This window comes from Coregonus lavaretus (assembly GCF_964263955.1).
Source record: "Coregonus lavaretus genome assembly, chromosome: 7".
Lineage (NCBI taxonomy): Eukaryota > Metazoa > Chordata > Actinopteri > Salmoniformes > Salmonidae > Coregonus > Coregonus lavaretus.
The window spans coordinates 32,633,439-32,649,943 of NC_139994.1; the positions used below are offsets into that span (position 1 = coordinate 32,633,439).

Genomic DNA, 16,505 nt, shown 5'->3' on the forward strand with positions numbered 1-16,505 from the left:
TAGCCCATTCCAGCCTGGTGTAGGTCTACAATCTTGTCCCTGACATCCTTGGAGAGCTCTTTGGTCTTGGCCATGGTGGAGAGTTTGGAATCTGATTGATTGATTGCTTCTGTGGACAGGTGTCTTTTATACAGGTAATAATCTGAGATTAGGAGCACCCTTTAAGAGTGTGCTCCTAATCTCAGCTCATTACCTGTATAAAAGACACCTGGGAGCCAGAAATCTTTCTGATTGAGAGGGGGTCAAATACTTATTTCCCTCATTAAAATGCAAATAAATTTATAACATTTTTAACATGCGTTTTTCTGGATTTTTTTGTTGTTATTCTGTCTCTCACTGTTCAAATAAACCTACCATTAAAATTATAGACTGATAATTTCTTTGTCAGTGGGCAAACGTACAAAATCAGCAGGGGATCAAATACTTTTTTCCCTCACTGTAGTACCCGCAAAACACCAGTCTCAACGTCAACAGTGAAGAGGCGACTCCGGGATGCTAACCTTTTAGGCAGAGTTGCAAAGAAAAAGCCATATCTCAGACTGCCCATCTTAATCTTTTATTTTTATTGGCCAGTCTGAGAAATGGCTTTTTCTTTGCAACTCTGCCTAGAAGGTCAGCATCCCGGAGTCACCTCTTCACTTTTGACGTTGAGACTGGTGTTTTGCAGGTACTATTTAATTAAATGAGGACCTGTGAGGCGTCTGTTTCTCAAACTAGACACTCTAATGTATTTGTCTTCTTGCTCAGTTGTGCACCGGGGCCTCCCACTCCTCTTTCTATTCTGGTTAGAGCCAGTTTGCGCTGTTCTGTGAAGGGAGTAGTACGAGATCTTCAGTTTCTTGACAATTTCTCGCATGGAATAGCCTTCATTTCTCAGAACAAGAATAGACTGATGAGTTTCAGAAGAAACTTATTTGTTTCTGGACATTTTGAGCCTGTAATCGAACCCACAATTGCTGATGCTCCAGATAATCAACTAGTTTCCAGCTACAATAGCCATTTACAACATTAAAAATGTCTACACTGTATTTCTGATCAATTTGGTGTTCTTTTAATTGACAAAAAATGTGCTTTTCTTTCGAAAACAAGGACATTTCTAAGTGACCCCAAACTTTTGAACGGTAGTGTATATATTTATTGTTTGTACAATTTAATGCATAATAATTTACACAACAGTGGGTTTAAATCATGATTTTTACATGATCGGTGCAAGTATTATATTGTCCTACAGTAACATATTAAGTGGAATGAATAAGCTTTTCTGTGTCCCTGTCTTATAATCGTAGGACCTTGGTTTTGATATACTGACACAGACAAACGGAGGCAGTGGTGCAGTGATTCCTCCTGGAGCGTAGGGGGCGGTGTGTGGAGTTTGGCAGCTTTTCAGACAACAACAGCTTGACATACACTGCACCATAGGTCAGTAAAAGTTGGAGTGCTTTGGCCTGCAAAAAGAGATATGTTTGGATAACATGAACAACAAAAGAGACTTAGTAATACTGTATTGAACACATGCTACAGTCTGTAGGTAGGCTATATCGTAGACAGTGGTGGCTGGAGCCCGTCCTCCAGATTTCTCCCTCCACCAGCCTCCACTGATCTCGAATACCATTTGTTCAACATATTGCACTATAGAAAAATCCTTTAGTGAGCAGTCCAAATCATAACATAAGATTACAAGTATTATTGAAAGCAGTCTCTCTAACTAACCTGAGCTGGTAGTATTTGGTCCGGTACCAAACTGTAGTTAGTGGTGAGTTTGGTGTCCTCCCTCTGGCTGGTTGAGGTGCTGCGTCCAGTCTCCTCATCGTTCACCAAGAGGGGCCTTTCCTCATCAGAACCTTCATTAACACTTGACCCCCCCGCCACAGGGTCAAAGGTCATTACCTCTGTCACCAGGACAAGGTGGGACATTCTCTTATTGAGTCTTTTCTAGGGAGTGAGTGAAAAGTGGGGGTAACCCATTAGATTGCATTGTCTGCTAGTGCTACATAGAAACACTGAATGGTGGTCATCATTACACATCACAAGATTGCCTTACTAGGCAATTGAAGGGCTTTATACACCACATAAAACCCTCTGATAGGCCTAAGACACAATCTGTAATACTCAATGTCTCCTATTGTCAATTTCCAGTTTAATTTCAATTTGCCTCATACAATTCCTTAACAGTACACAGAGATTTGTCAGTATCGATCTACGTAAAACTTCAATTAAATGCAGTCTCAAATAGCCGCCTGTCCCCTTTAATAGCCGGGCGACAGCACACATTTCAGCAAATAAACGCTGCATGTAAATGATTGTTTATGAGGTTACCATGAATTACCTTGAATTGTTAACGAGGTTTAATGTTTGATTTATTACATTAAATAATTCAGTAATGACTCAAAAAATGATGTCAATCTTCAGTTTCTATCACCAGTAAGAAATTGCTAGCCATTGGCTGCTAACAGCTGAGTACTGCTAGCTAACTGGCAAGCACAAAAACAGTCAACAATTTCGAGAGTACAGGGTGTACAAGTGTTTTCCTTAAGGGTATACCTTAAGGAATAATTGTCCCTTACATAAGGGAATTATTTAAGGGCGTTGCTTAGAGCCCACCAAATATTTCCTTAGGTATGGGCATACTTAAGGGGTTTTTACGGTAGTTTTAAGGCACATATGGCAGAAAGAGTATTGGGTTACCATGGAGACGGCCTGATTCACTGACTAAACTTCTCATCAAAGAGATCGCTTTAATTTTGTGAGATAGCAAAATAGAACTTCAAGACAGAATAACCAAATTGCTTCAGAAGATAATAAACCATGTTTCTTGTAGTTACTTTTCTCTTAACTTGTTTATACTACTTTCTAGTACGTCAAGCTAGCTTACAGAGTAGCTATAGCTAACTAGCCAGCTAGCTTTGTAGATGTGGATTGTGCACCTTCCATTGTTTAGCTAAGTAGCTAGCTGGTTGATGTTTTTCCTTTTGTAACCAGAACAGATGAAAGCAACATTCACCTCCACAAATGCTGTTTACATTGATATCCATACTGAATGAAGCAGTTAAGGGACCTCATGGGTACTCTTAACTTTTTCAGTTAATTTAAGGGGGAAATTCACCTTAAAATGTTTTGTGCAACTGCCTTAAAGTTAAGGAAACTTTAAGGAAAACTGAAGGTGTTTTATGCAACCGGGCCCAGACCCTTAGAAATAGGCAGATTGCCTTCTAGTGGTGAAAGAACTGCCGAAAATGCACAGTCAAAGAGGAGAGTAATTATTCTGTCAAGGAAACATTTTATTGGGAGGGGGGAAATAGAGCCATACTAAGACAAAATAAACCTGACACAGTGTGTAAATGATAACACATTAGTGCAGGAAATGAAGAAATTGATTACAATGCTGGAAGTGAATGCTGGAATTAAACAATTAACTATGCAAATGAGCAAAAGCTGTGTGCATTACAGAAATAGATGCCTGGCTCAAATAGAATCTTGTCTCTAATAAGCACCTGTTGTGTTCAGTGATTTAAGCAAATAAACTCCCAGGCTATTAATTGAAGTTTTACGGTATGCATATTATAACCCATCGCCTTCCCGAAACAGCATGGACTGAAAGCCTTGCCAAAGAGAACGCAGACACAAATCAACAGAGTCATAGAGCGAACATGGTGACATCATGATGTACCTACCTGGGCCTCGTCTCTGACAAAGCTCATCTCCTCTAGAGTTTCAGTCAGTGTCCTCAAGCAGCAGGCCGCATCCCAGTACACAATGAACAACTGAGAGGATAAGAGCGAACGAGCGAGAGAGAGCGAGCGAGAGAGAGAGAGAGATTAAAAGAATGACAGAGCGGGACAAAAAGACAGAAAGACAGATACAGACACAGACACAGACAGTAAGATGGACAGACAGATAATGTAATGGGGACATTTTAGATTACATATTTGGTTTAGAGGGATCAACACAATGTTTAGCATTTTGAGTTTCTGTAATACACGTATTTTCCAGTGTTCCATTTGTGACACTCAAGGTGCCGGTCTATGGTCACTAGACCTGTTATGGATTATTCTCATATCTGTTGATAGTGATTGATGCCAGACTGGAGGTACAAGGACCGAGGACACTGATTATTCACTATTGTATTGTATTAATGGCATTCTGTGGACACTGTGTGATTCTGTAGCAGCTGGCAAAGTCACTGCCTTTTCGTTTTGACTTCATATGTGTCAGAACATTTGGTGCTGTCTGATTAGGATATAAAGGGCCTGTCTCAGAAGCCAGTTAGACATTTTCTCTGCTTCTGTGCTGGGTGGTGTCTCCCTGTTACAACTTATAATAAAACAGATTGATTTTTGATTTACTTTATCTGTGACTGCTCTTCTCTTTTGTTACCCTGGAAATACCTATTACAATGAAACTACACTATCATATCAATACATCGATATATAACTTCAAAGTGCCATAATTGATCGTTCGAGGGATCCGGTTGCAGATTATTATTATTATATTATTCATACCACAACAAAACAGCAAAGGTATTTAGAAGTAACCTCAATTACAAGAAAGGGAGAGTGATAAAAAGGTTTGACACAAAATGTCTGCCTTCTCAGATTGAGCTGCCTGTATGTGCAGGTTACAGTAGCCTACCTGTAGACTTCCAGTACAGTTCTGCACCCAGTCAGCCACGCCCACTAGCAGCTTATGTCGGCTCAGCCTCTCATTCACCTGGATGAGTCGCACGTCAATGTTCATGTTTATCTGTAGGACGACCATTAAACATTACAGGTACATCTACATCTAACGTTTTAGGGTCTTAAAACTGGTTACAGACTATAGTCCAATATCTCTATGGACATTCATTTTTTATTTTTTATTTTGTTTTGTCATTTAGCAGACGCTCTTATCCAGAGCGACTTACATAACGAACCACATTGGTTTCAAAGTGTCTGTGAATATTTTGCTTCAATCCTCTTGAGTGTGGCATATCTATGCAGTGTATTTATTTGCTTCCACAAGCACAGATGTATTCCTATTAATATCTATGCATTATTTATGTTGCTACCGCAGCTCACTAATTTTAGCACTGCGATTAAAGATTAGATGGCATTTATAAGTGGGCTAACCATTAAGACTCTTAAGTGCTCTCAGACTGATAAACAGATTGAACACCCACCTCCTTGTTACTATAGTGGAGGATGACAATGATGACTGTGGTGAGGAAGATGGAGACCAGACTGACAGACAGGCCGAGGACCCAGTAGTCAGTGACTGAGAGATAGAGGTGAAGAGTGGAGAACACAGCACACCATATCACCACATATAGAATCTGGAAGGGAGATAAAAATGATACACAGTATAAACTAAACATACAAAGAACAAGCACTAACTCTGAACAGATACCGGACACATTAGTATAAGATCTCCTGATGGTGTATAAGATTCACAGATATTGGACACTATAGTGTGAATAATGTAATGGATGTAAAAATGGACCCTTGAGTTATTCATCAATACTTTGAGGGACCCTACCGGTGCCATGATGAAGTGGAAGAGAGAAGAGTTAAGGTACAGGTATCTCCTGACCGAGGGCACGTCCAGTGCTATATCCAGAGGGGTCTCAAAATCTGCTACAGGAATCTACAGTGTAGAAACCAAACATTGAAAACATTGTAATAATGTATTCTAAATGTAATTTTCCATGCAATGGCTTTCATACTTTACCAAAATGCATTCCACATAATAAACAAGATGAGGGAAAAAGATAAGGGGGAAAAAAGAGTGCTTTGATCTGGGTGGTCAAAAGGTTGTAAAAGTGTGTGTGTGCATGCATGCGTGTATGAGTGTGTGTGTGTGAGTATGATCTTTAACATAAAAATCACTTACTTCACTCGCTGTGTCTGTGTGAATAAACTGTGCTACAAAGGCAGCAGCACTACAGCCATTCCACAAAAGTGGGTATTGCCACGTAACCCTGTGTTTTTATCATAATTTCTGTGCCAAGTTTTGTGCCACAGAGCTTCTTGACAGAACAAAAAGACAGCTGATGCGAGCACACAAACCTTTTGTAGTTCTATGTATAATCCAGAAGCAATAATTTAAGCAACAATTATTTTCAATATAAGGTGTTTATTTAATATTAGGAAAAAAGGGTTTCTTCTCAAGATGGAAGTCCCAGGACAGCCAGGGACAGCCCTTCCATCTTGACGGACAACTGACTAGCAGAGACGCTCTGCGCAGACAAAGGCGTAACCCGTGCTGCAGTCATTATCAATCCACAGCTTTTGATAGTTTGTATTCACACAGTTTTGAGCCTCTCCACCATCAGGGTCTGATTTAAACCAGTCAGTAAAGTCCACCTTGGACCCGTCAGTCCACATCCACCTCCCCTCCCTAACGATGTCAGACAACCCGATCCAGGTGTAGAACTCTAAAGGGTCGAAAGTCTTGATTAGGGTTTTGATGAACTGGTGTTCTGCCTCACTGTGCACAGAGGCCAAGTTTGCTCCCTGAGTCACACAGTAGGACTCAGCGTCTGCCCAGTCCAGTCGTGTGGCAACATACTTATAGCAGCGTCCATTGAAGTCGTACCAGCCCATGTGGCAGGATTTTCGGGATAGCTCTTCACCCTGGTCAGGAGTGTCATGTTCAGCATCCAAAGCAAGGCTGAGGAGAGAGATGGCACAGAAGAACACGAACATGGTTCTGGTTGGGCTGGTAGGCAGGTAGGTGTGCTCGGCTGAAGTGGGTCCTGTCCTTTTATCTGATTTACAGGTAGGCATCATGTCATAGGCGGATCATGTACAGACGTGGCACATTCACTATCTCTGAGTAAATATTAGGCCTACATAAATAAACCTCAACCTTTACTGAAGCTGTTTAATCTGTAGATTTCGCTCCAGAACCTAACAAAAACTAAATTCTAAAAGAAGAAACGAAAATAAGGAAATCAAAAAGTTTAAGAATGTTATTTCTCACTTCCCTCATTAAGGGTGTGTATAAGCTGTGCTCCAAAAGGTCTGATGCTGCGCGACCGAAGGTAATCGCCTTGTTCCGCCCCAGTCCCACCCCCCTGGACACCTTCCCTTCTCCATTCATCATTGAGCGTTGGTTGTTTAGCTGTCGGGAAGAGGTGTCCAGAGAATTCAGCAACGCAGCCACTCTGCTCCAAGTGCATCACTACAGCCATTCTAGATAAGGGGTATTGCCACGTAACCCAGTGGTCATATCAACTCTGCAGCTGTGTTCTTCTCATAATTTCTGTGCCAAGTTTTGGTTCAGGGCTTTTTGACACAAACAAAACATCCCCTGGATGTGATGTTTTAGCCAACAACACATTTTCAACATTAACTGCTGTTCAATTGTCATTCCAATTAATGATATATACTGATTTTTGAAGAACATAACTTAAGAATGCCTCATGAGCTTAGTACACTGGTCTTATCCCATCATAACCTAAAATATAAGGATAGGCCGGGATGCAAACATGGAAACATTGCCTTTGCCAATGCCAGCAGCATACCACCCTGCATCCCACTGCTAGCTTGGCTCTGAAGCTAAGCAGGGTTGGTCCTGAATGGGAGACCAGATGCTGCTGGAAATGGTGTTGGAGGGCCAGTAGGAGGCACTCTTTCCTCTAGGCTAAATAAAATGCCCCAGGGCAGTGATTAGGGACATTGCCATGTGTAAGGCGCTGTCTTTTCGATGGGATGTTAAACTGGTGTCCTGACACTATGTGGTCATTAAAAATCCCATGGCACTTATCGTAAGATTAGAGGTGTTAACCCAAGTGTCCTGGCTAAATTCCCAATCTGGCCCTCATACCATCATGGCCACCTAATCATCCCCAGCTTCCAATTGGCTCATTTCTCCCCCCCTCCTCTCCCCTGTAACAATTCCCCAGGTCATTGCTGTAAATGAGAATGTGTTCTAAGTCAACTTACCTGGTCAAATAAAAGGTGCATGGCTGAAAAGGAGCGATTGGATTGAATCCCGGCCTCACTCATGGTTCATGTTTTGTTGTCATTTAAGGCCTATATCTTCAAAATATGTTTAACTATCATGTTGATCTCATGGAATGTCAGTCATTGCATGCAAAGCTTTATCTATAAATTTAAGAGTGCTGGCATTTCTCCAGCCCTATTCCTCAGCTTAGCAAATAAAGTGTTTGGGGTACCATTTGCTGGCTCATAAATTCAGGATTGTGGCATTAGCACGGGTCATGTTTTTCTTCATGAAAGCTTTTCGGATTGATAAAATAACAGTAGGCCTATATTTTGGTGAGACAAAAGACAGTCTAAGAGAGGAAGTGAGATAACGAGCTATTCTAGTTTAACCTCCTCACACAAGTGGACATGCTGCTTGACATACCGAGGCACAACGGATGAGAATAAAGAGTGCCAGTGGGCACCCAGAGAGAGAGAGGGAGAGCGAGAGCAAGAGTGTTTGTGTGTGCATGTGCGTGTGTGTGTGTGCATGTGTGCGTGTGCATGCACATGCGTGTGTGTATGCGTGTGTGCACTGACCTGGAAGCCGTCCCTCTCGAGCAGAGCCCTGCAGAGCGACAGATCAAACCTGGGGCTCAGCATGGAGGAGGTGGGTACTGCCAGCACACACTGACCTGTAGGAGAGGAAGAGAGAGAGAGAGATAGACGGAAAGTGAGGTAGAGAGAGAGGGATATATATATATATATATATATATATATATATATATTGAGAGAGAGAGAGAGAGAGAGAGAGAGAGAGAGAGAGAGAGAGAGAGAGAGAGAGAGAGAGAGAGAGAGAGAGAGAGAGAGAGAGAGAGAGAGAGAGAGAGAGAGAGGTGGGGGGGTAGATAGAGGAAGAGGGGGCGGGGAGAGTGTTAAGGTTGACAGTAACACATTCTGACAGAGATTTTAACAGTGATGAAAATTGGAGAGTGATTGAGAGAGTCAAAACAGAGAGAGAATAAAAAAGGTATAGAGGAAAAAGAACATGGGTAAAAGCAGGACATTGTGAAAAGGGTTAGTTTATCCAAAAAACTTGCCAAGAGGCAAAACATAGAACAAGGAAGAGAAACAAAACAAAAACAATGATTTGACAAACAGCATATGCCACATGATCAGACTTATCCATAGTACTATGTTACTACACACCATTCCTCCATCTAGAAGTTCTTCTGTTTTCTGGCTGGATCTTGGATGATCGTCTTAGGTCAACTTCAACATCACTCTCGTCTGAAGGCACAGAAGTCTTGTCCTCCATCTCATCCATGATGACGGGACCCTGAACTAGCAAAAACAGTGATACAGTTTAATCAAAATCCCCAACCATAATTCAGAGGAAATGAGTAAGAGCGTGAATGGCCCTGACTGCCAGTGTGATATACAGTGCACAGCAACACAGTTCCATTAGCCTGGTCCCAGATCTGTTTGTGCTGTCTTGCCAACTCCTACAATGACTATAGGAGTTGGAAAGACAGCACAAAAACATCTGGGACCAGGCTACAGCTTTGTTGCTCAAGCAGAGAGATGCTTTGGCATGATTACAACCCCACTTCCCAGTTCCCATGTGCCGTAGGTTGTCAGATACAGTATGTGTGTGATGTATACACAGTATTATGAAGTGAGTAATAACACTACAGCTTGCAAGCAGCACATTCCAGTGGCATGCAAAACAAACAAAGACATTGAAATTGAGAAAATGAGACAAAATATTCCCTCAGTAGATAATGTTTTCCTGAGGCATAGCTTAAACTGTAATCTCAGGTAAACCAGAACTAAAATCGTGCGTAATTTGGTCGCATACGCAGAATCTGTCCACAAGAGATTAATTATACCGTGACTCTACTGGAGAATAAATGTCAAAGGGCTGAAGCTGAAGCTCGCTTCGAGAGCCCCCCTCTGAGACTATAAATGTATCTAGCAATTGCATCAAACGCCAAAGCTTAACTTTGGAGAAGTCAGTTAAGACAAGCACTTGATGTGTCCTATGTCTCGAAAGCAACTGAAAATCACATCACTACTCCTTTTAGAACTGATTACATTGCTTTGCTATGTTATTTCAGCATGTTGGAGAAACCAACAGAATAATTAAACTGTACTGCCAAGGATTTCAGATTCAGCACTTTCAACACAAGTTTAAACAATAATTTAAGTCGTAGACTGAGTAGGCTGTTAAGTAGACTGTTTTACCTTTATTGTACTGTCATACACACGAGTGTAGCGAATGGCAATGCATACTTGTCTTTCAAATGTGATCTTTTCTCTTTTCTCAGGCTACACTCTTCACAGGTTTCTGTTAAAAGTGATTAAACTGTACCACAGTTATAAGATAGACATACTGCACCTCAACAGGGGCTGTCTTCAACGCACCACACACAGCCAAATTATCACTTTCTTTTCAACAGCTACAAATTCTGTGAAAGTGAAAGACAGAAAATGGAGAAGAGACTGAGAGAGCAGCTATATTTTTAGACACTACTTTCTCGTTCTGTTGTTCTTTCTCTCCCTCTCCCATCCTCCCTCTCTCCCTCTGCCGCTTTGTCTCTCTCGTTTGCTTGTTAGAGAGGGAGACACATTTTTTTGCACAAATGCTGTCGGCAAGGTTGATTTCAAGTTCTTCTATCTCTACTGTAGTTCTCTCTCCCCCTCTCCCTCTATCTCTCTCCACCCTTTCTCTCTCTCTCTCTCTCTCTCTATCTCTCTCTCTCTCTCTCTCTCTCTCTCTCTCTCTATCTCTCTCTCTCTCTCTCTCTCTCTCTCTCTCTCTCTCTCTCTCTCTCTCTCTCTCTCTCTCTCTCTCTCTCTCTCTCTCTCTCTCTCTCTCAGGCATACACTCTCTTATTCTCACTTCCTCCCTGCTGTAAGTAAGTTGTGACATCTTGCCAACTTTGAAACAGTTTGTCTCTATACGTTTCTGTGTACGTGTCGTAATGAAAAGTGCATGTCTACAACGTTATGCGAATGAGTGTATGTAGCTATGTATAACCATGTGATGTGTGTGTGCGTGTGTGCGTGTGTGTCTGTGTATGCAGGTTTTATGACAGTGAATAGCAAAACATTTTAAGCAAGAACCAATCGCTTCCGCTTGGCTGAGTACTCCCCTAGTGTTTCCTCTTTATCTATGTCCTCTGTATTCCAAATTCTAGGTATGGTTATTAAAGATAAAAACAATTTCACAGAATCATAATGTTTAGCAGTGACAGTGAGGTGCTGAACATAAAGAAAGACACATGACTAATAGGACAACTCACCAGAGACTATTCAATGTAGAGTCTATTACATGATCAAGAGCTTCCTACCCACCTGCATTCACTCTAATACAGTTACAGCATTTCAACCGTTCTCTGGAAGCTTTAACCCTTTCCTTCACAACTATATGATCCTCTTCCCATCCAACTACACTGCAATGCCTCTGAAACCAGACTCCCCTTGTATTCTTTCATTTACTACCCAGGTGCCGTGCAGGATATACAGTAGGCAGTAGGCAGAGATGGTGAAACAAGGATCTTTACTGGTGGTCCCGAAGCCTAAATACAAAATAAGGGACTTATCACGATAAAAGAAAGGCGGAGCAAATAAGTCTCCAAAAACCGTCTGACAGCCAAAATATGAAATACTACCTAAGACTGAAACAAATAACGAAACAGGGAGAACACTTCTCAAGTACCTGTACATAGATCTCCGATCAGACACTGAGTAGTACTGCTGGAAATACTGGGAAGTGAGGGCATAAATACACAGGTGAACCGATAATGCCCACTGGGTGTGTTTAAAGCCGTCTTCCACTCGTCCCCCTCCCGAATCCTCACCAGGTTGTAGGCATTACGTAAGTCCAGCTTGGTGAAGACCCGGGCTCCCAGCAACGACTCGAATGCCATCGTCATCAGGGGGAGTGGTTAGCGGTTCTTAACCGTGATGTCGTTGAGCGCCCGGTAATCAATGCACAGCCGCTGCCCACCGTCCTTTTTACCCACGAAGAAGAAGCCCGCGCCCACGGGTGAGGTAGAGGGACGGATGTGACCCCGCGACGAGTGCCTCGTCAATATACTCCCTCATGGCCAGGGTCTCCGGCCGGGACAAGGAAAACAATCGCCCTCGTGTGGGCATGGTGCCCGGCAGGATATCGATAGAGAAGTCGTAAGGCCTGTGAGGAGGTAGGCCCTTGGCACGCCTCTTACTAAACACCTCCCCCAGATCCCAATACCCGGGGAATGCCTGCCAGGTCTGGGCCGGTGACAGAGTCTGTAGCCGCCGTCCTCCTACGCTAGGGCGGTAGGCGGTTCGGAGTGCGGGACCTGGGGAAGAGGTGAGGACTGGTAGGTGGTCTGGGACGGTGGTTTGGGCTGATGAGCGGTCGGTGAAGACCGGAACAGGACGGGGGCGGAGCCTCCCTCATTAACACATCAGGTTTCCCGCGGCCCCAGAGTCCACCAGTGCATGCGCCCGACGCGCAGCGCGGGCCCACTGAACCCTGACGTGGAGAAAGGTCTGGGAGTTTCTGGAGTTGGGGTTTCGGTTCCAGCTCGATAGCACCCTTCCCGATACTAGCGAGCCCTCCCGTTTCCCGGCTACTCCGGGCATAGTTGCAGTGGTGACCATCCTGGCCTCAGTACAGGAAACGTCCCTGGCGCAGACGCCGATTGTCTACCTGCACCGAGAGTTCGACGAGTCCTCCAATAGCCCCTGGGCGTAAAGGACGACCAGGGCAGCCTCCTCCCATCCTGCCTCTCGAGCCCGGGTCCGGAACTCCACGGAGTAGTCCGCCAACGAACGGTCACCCTGCCGACAGGCCGTGAGCCGCCTCCCGGCCTCGTGCCACGACACCACCCGAGAGGTGTCGAACACCTTGCGTAGCTCCCGGGTAAATTGGTAGGAGTCGGAGCATGCCGGAGTTTGGCTCTCCCACTCCACGGTAGCCCAGGAAAGGGCCCGACCTGTCAACAGAGTGATAATGTAGGCCACCCGGCCCTGCTCCGTCGGGAATGAGGAGGGTTGTAGGCTGAATAGCAGGGAACACTGGGTGAGGAATTCCCTGTAGTCCTCATACCTATCCGGAGGTGGTATGCGGGGTTCCCGCGATGTCGCAGGCGAGACTGGAGACGCCGCTGCCGGGGCTGGTCGGGTGTCCACCCGGCTTTGCACGGCGATCGTCAGCTGGCGGAGATTCTCGGTGATCTGCTGCATGCTGCGGTCGTGTTGGTTCAGCATCGCTCCCTGTGTTGCCAATGCGCTCCGATACTGTGCTGCCTCCGCTGGGTCCGTATTGGCTCAGTTTTCTGTAAGGGTTGGGGTGAGGTGTGACCCAGGTGCGGTGCAGGATATACAGTAGGCAGTAGGCAGAGATGGTGAAACAAAGATCTTTACTGGTGGTCCCGAAGCCTAAATACAAAATAAGGGACTTATCACGATAAAAGAAAGGCGGAGCAAATAAGTCTCCAAAAACCGTCTGACAGCCAAAATACAAATACTACCTAAGACTGAAACAAATAACGAAACAGGGAGAACACTTCTCAAGTACCTGTACATAGATCTCCGATCAGACACTGAGTAGTACTGCTGGACATAGAGAAACTAGCAGAGAAAACTGAGCAAGGAAATACTGGGAAGTGAGGGCATAAATACACAGGTGAACCGATAGACACAGGTGACACCAATAGGATGATGATTAGTCCCGACTGTGAGTGAGGAGGTGCCTAAGGTTGTTGGAGGATGACACCTAGTGGGTCGCTCCGGAACTGCAACCCCCTTCTGTAACACTCACCCCACCCCACCCCACAATCTCTAACTCTCTCTCTTTCGCTCTCTCTCCCAGCTTGTGACTCAGATCAGCCGGACCACATGACTGGTGGAATGCAGTCTATGCTTCTTAGCCCAGCAAAGAGAATAGAGTGAGTGAGAAAGTGAATGAGAAAATTAGTCCAAATTGGGTATTGTCTACATGCGTAGGCATATCTATATAGGGTACCTTGTTAATGACATAACAATGTACCAAAACACAATGACAACAAACTTTCTTTAACAAATGGATATAACCTAGCAGAGTAGGATCCTACTTGAACTACATGAGGCTTCAATGCACACACATAGGCTACACACACACAAACAAACTCATACACACTATTCCTTACCTACCTTAGATTGTTGTTGTTATCCTAGCCGGTGTGGGTGTTGATCTGGATGCTGGTGAGAACATCAGCTGTTCTCCAGGCTGTCGTGACTCTGGTCTGGTGGTCTGCTGCTGGGGGCTGGGACTGTTCACACATTAACACATGCCCCAGAGCCCAGGGGCACAGTGAAAGGTCACACACACTCACACACAGGCATGCACACACACACACGTCTGCATGGACGGATCATATACGGTCTCTGGGACGAATGTGCACACGTGCATGCACGCACGCACACACAGACATACATATACAGACACACACACACTTACACTGGCATGCACGCACACACACGTACACATGGACGGATCATATACGGTCTTTGGGACGGATACGCACGCGTGCACGCACCCACACACCGACAAATGACAACATGCAGAGTGATGTATGTTATTGATTGTAACTTGGTACCATGGAAATCTGTTTAATTTTGTGAGACTAAATAGATTACCTCAGTTGACCTGAAAGAAGATTATCTAGAGACCACAATCTGATGACTCATGTAATAAATGTGTGAACAATTCCACCTTGGTTATGAGTTTACAATGAAGTCTCATATTGTTCTCTCTATAATTTTAGGAACTTTATGAGGGCAAAAAAGTCCAGATGAAATGTTGACTTGGTGTCTCAATGGTTTTATTACTCTGGACACAGCAGACTACAATACACCTTGTGACTGTGACATGACACAACACAGGCATGGTGGGCAGTATTTCACTTCACTAAAATGCTCAGGCTAGTACGCCATCTTGTGTGAAGGAGTAAATCAAACGGAATACTTAGTTGTGTGTGTCACTTGTCATCATCTTCATCATCATCAATTGTAATGGGAATATTTAAGATGAATAAAGTTCTTATTCAGTTTAGAGTGATTAACACAATGTTTAGCATTTTTATGTATTTTCCCATTATGTAATACACATGAATTCCAGTGTTCTGTTTGTAATGGTCACTAGACTAGATGCGGTATGTTATGGATTCAACTCAATCTGTTGAAAGTGATTGACGCCAGACTGGAGGTACAAGGACCGAGGACACACTGATTATTATTGTAGTCTGTGAAACACTGTGTGATTATGTAGCAGCTGACAAAGTTACTGCCTTTTGTTTGAGTTCCTACAAGCATCTCGGGCTGGTGTTTACAGTACACTTGGTGCTGTCTGATTAGAATATAATGGGCGTGTCTCCAAGAGGCCTGTTAGACATTTTCTCTGCTTCTATGCTGGATGTTGTCTCCCTGTTGCAACTTGTATTAAACTGTATTGATTTATGATTGACTTTATCTGTGACTGCTCTTCTCTTTTGTTCACCTGGATATTCCTATTACAATCATCATCATCATCATGTGCAATAGTCCTATATAAAAATATAACCAAGGACAACCCTGCTGAAAAAAACAGCCTAGACCAGAGCCATATGTATAGAGAGTTCGGCCAGGTTTTAGAACGGCTGCCATGTTAGTGCCTTTATTCTTGAAATGTTGATGATGTAACAATTCGAGAGCGCCTCCTACAATTCCCTATGAAATGATCCACTGTAAACAAGCAAAACAGAGCAGTGAATTTAACAGACATTTTTATTTATTAGCATTCGGGATAATGTGTTTCCAAGTCTGTACTGTGTTGTGGTTTCAACAAATTTCATATCTGCTTTCACAATAAACATCAACCTAGAGCACAACACCGAAGCGTCAATTATCACTTAGCAACGGCTGTGGAGGAGAAAGTGGCGTTCTCTGAACGTTCTGACAGAAACCACATTGGCCCAACTCTCTCTATATATGGCTCTGACCTAGACCAGCATATACTGTATTTCAAGCTGTGAATGCTCTGCTATGAAAAGCCTACTGACATTTACTCCTGAGGTGCTGACCTGTTGCACCCTCTATAACCACAGTGATTATTATTTGAACATGCTGATCATCTATAAACATACAAACATCTTGAAAAACGATCCGGCCTTAATGGCCATGTATTCTTATAAACTCCACCCGGCACAGTCAGAAGAGGACTGGCCACTTGTCAGAGCCTGGTTCCTCTCTCTTCCTAGGTTCCTGCCTTTCCAGGGAGTATTTCCTAGCCACCATGCTTATACATCTGCATTAATTGCTCTTTGGGGTTTTAGGCTTGGTTTCTGTATAAGCACTTTGTAACAACTGCTGATGTAAAAAGGGCTTTATAAATACATTTGATTGATTTGATTGATTCAAGGTAGAAAAAGTTAAACTCATGAACTTTTGAATTTAGATTTGTGTTAACGCAAACTTTTTAGGGCATGAACATGCCATTTGGTTCGGTCAGTGCTATCCAAGATAGCAAATACCCGTCTGATTCAATGCTTTCCCCTTAGCAGTTTTGTTAGTTTATTTGCAGTATAT

At 43.5% G+C, this 16,505-nt stretch overlaps 1 protein-coding gene across 1 annotated transcript; it reads right to left on the bottom strand.

The window, feature by feature from the left end:
* Positions 1–1,165: 1,165 nt before the first annotated feature.
* Positions 1,166–10,426, bottom strand: LOC311132334 (transmembrane protein 268-like). Its single transcript, XM_084165579.1, has 9 exons — positions 10,306–10,426; positions 9,114–9,248; positions 8,505–8,599; positions 5,512–5,619; positions 5,156–5,308; positions 4,630–4,740; positions 3,672–3,761; positions 1,711–1,932; positions 1,166–1,445 (listed from the first exon to the last, which is right to left on the bottom strand). Exons 2-9 carry the CDS (start codon positions 9,229–9,231, stop codon positions 1,275–1,277), a joined length of 1,068 nt encoding a protein of 355 aa, XP_084021705.1. The 5' UTR covers positions 9,232–9,248; positions 10,306–10,426; the 3' UTR covers positions 1,166–1,274.
* Positions 10,427–16,505: the final 6,079 nt, after the last annotated feature.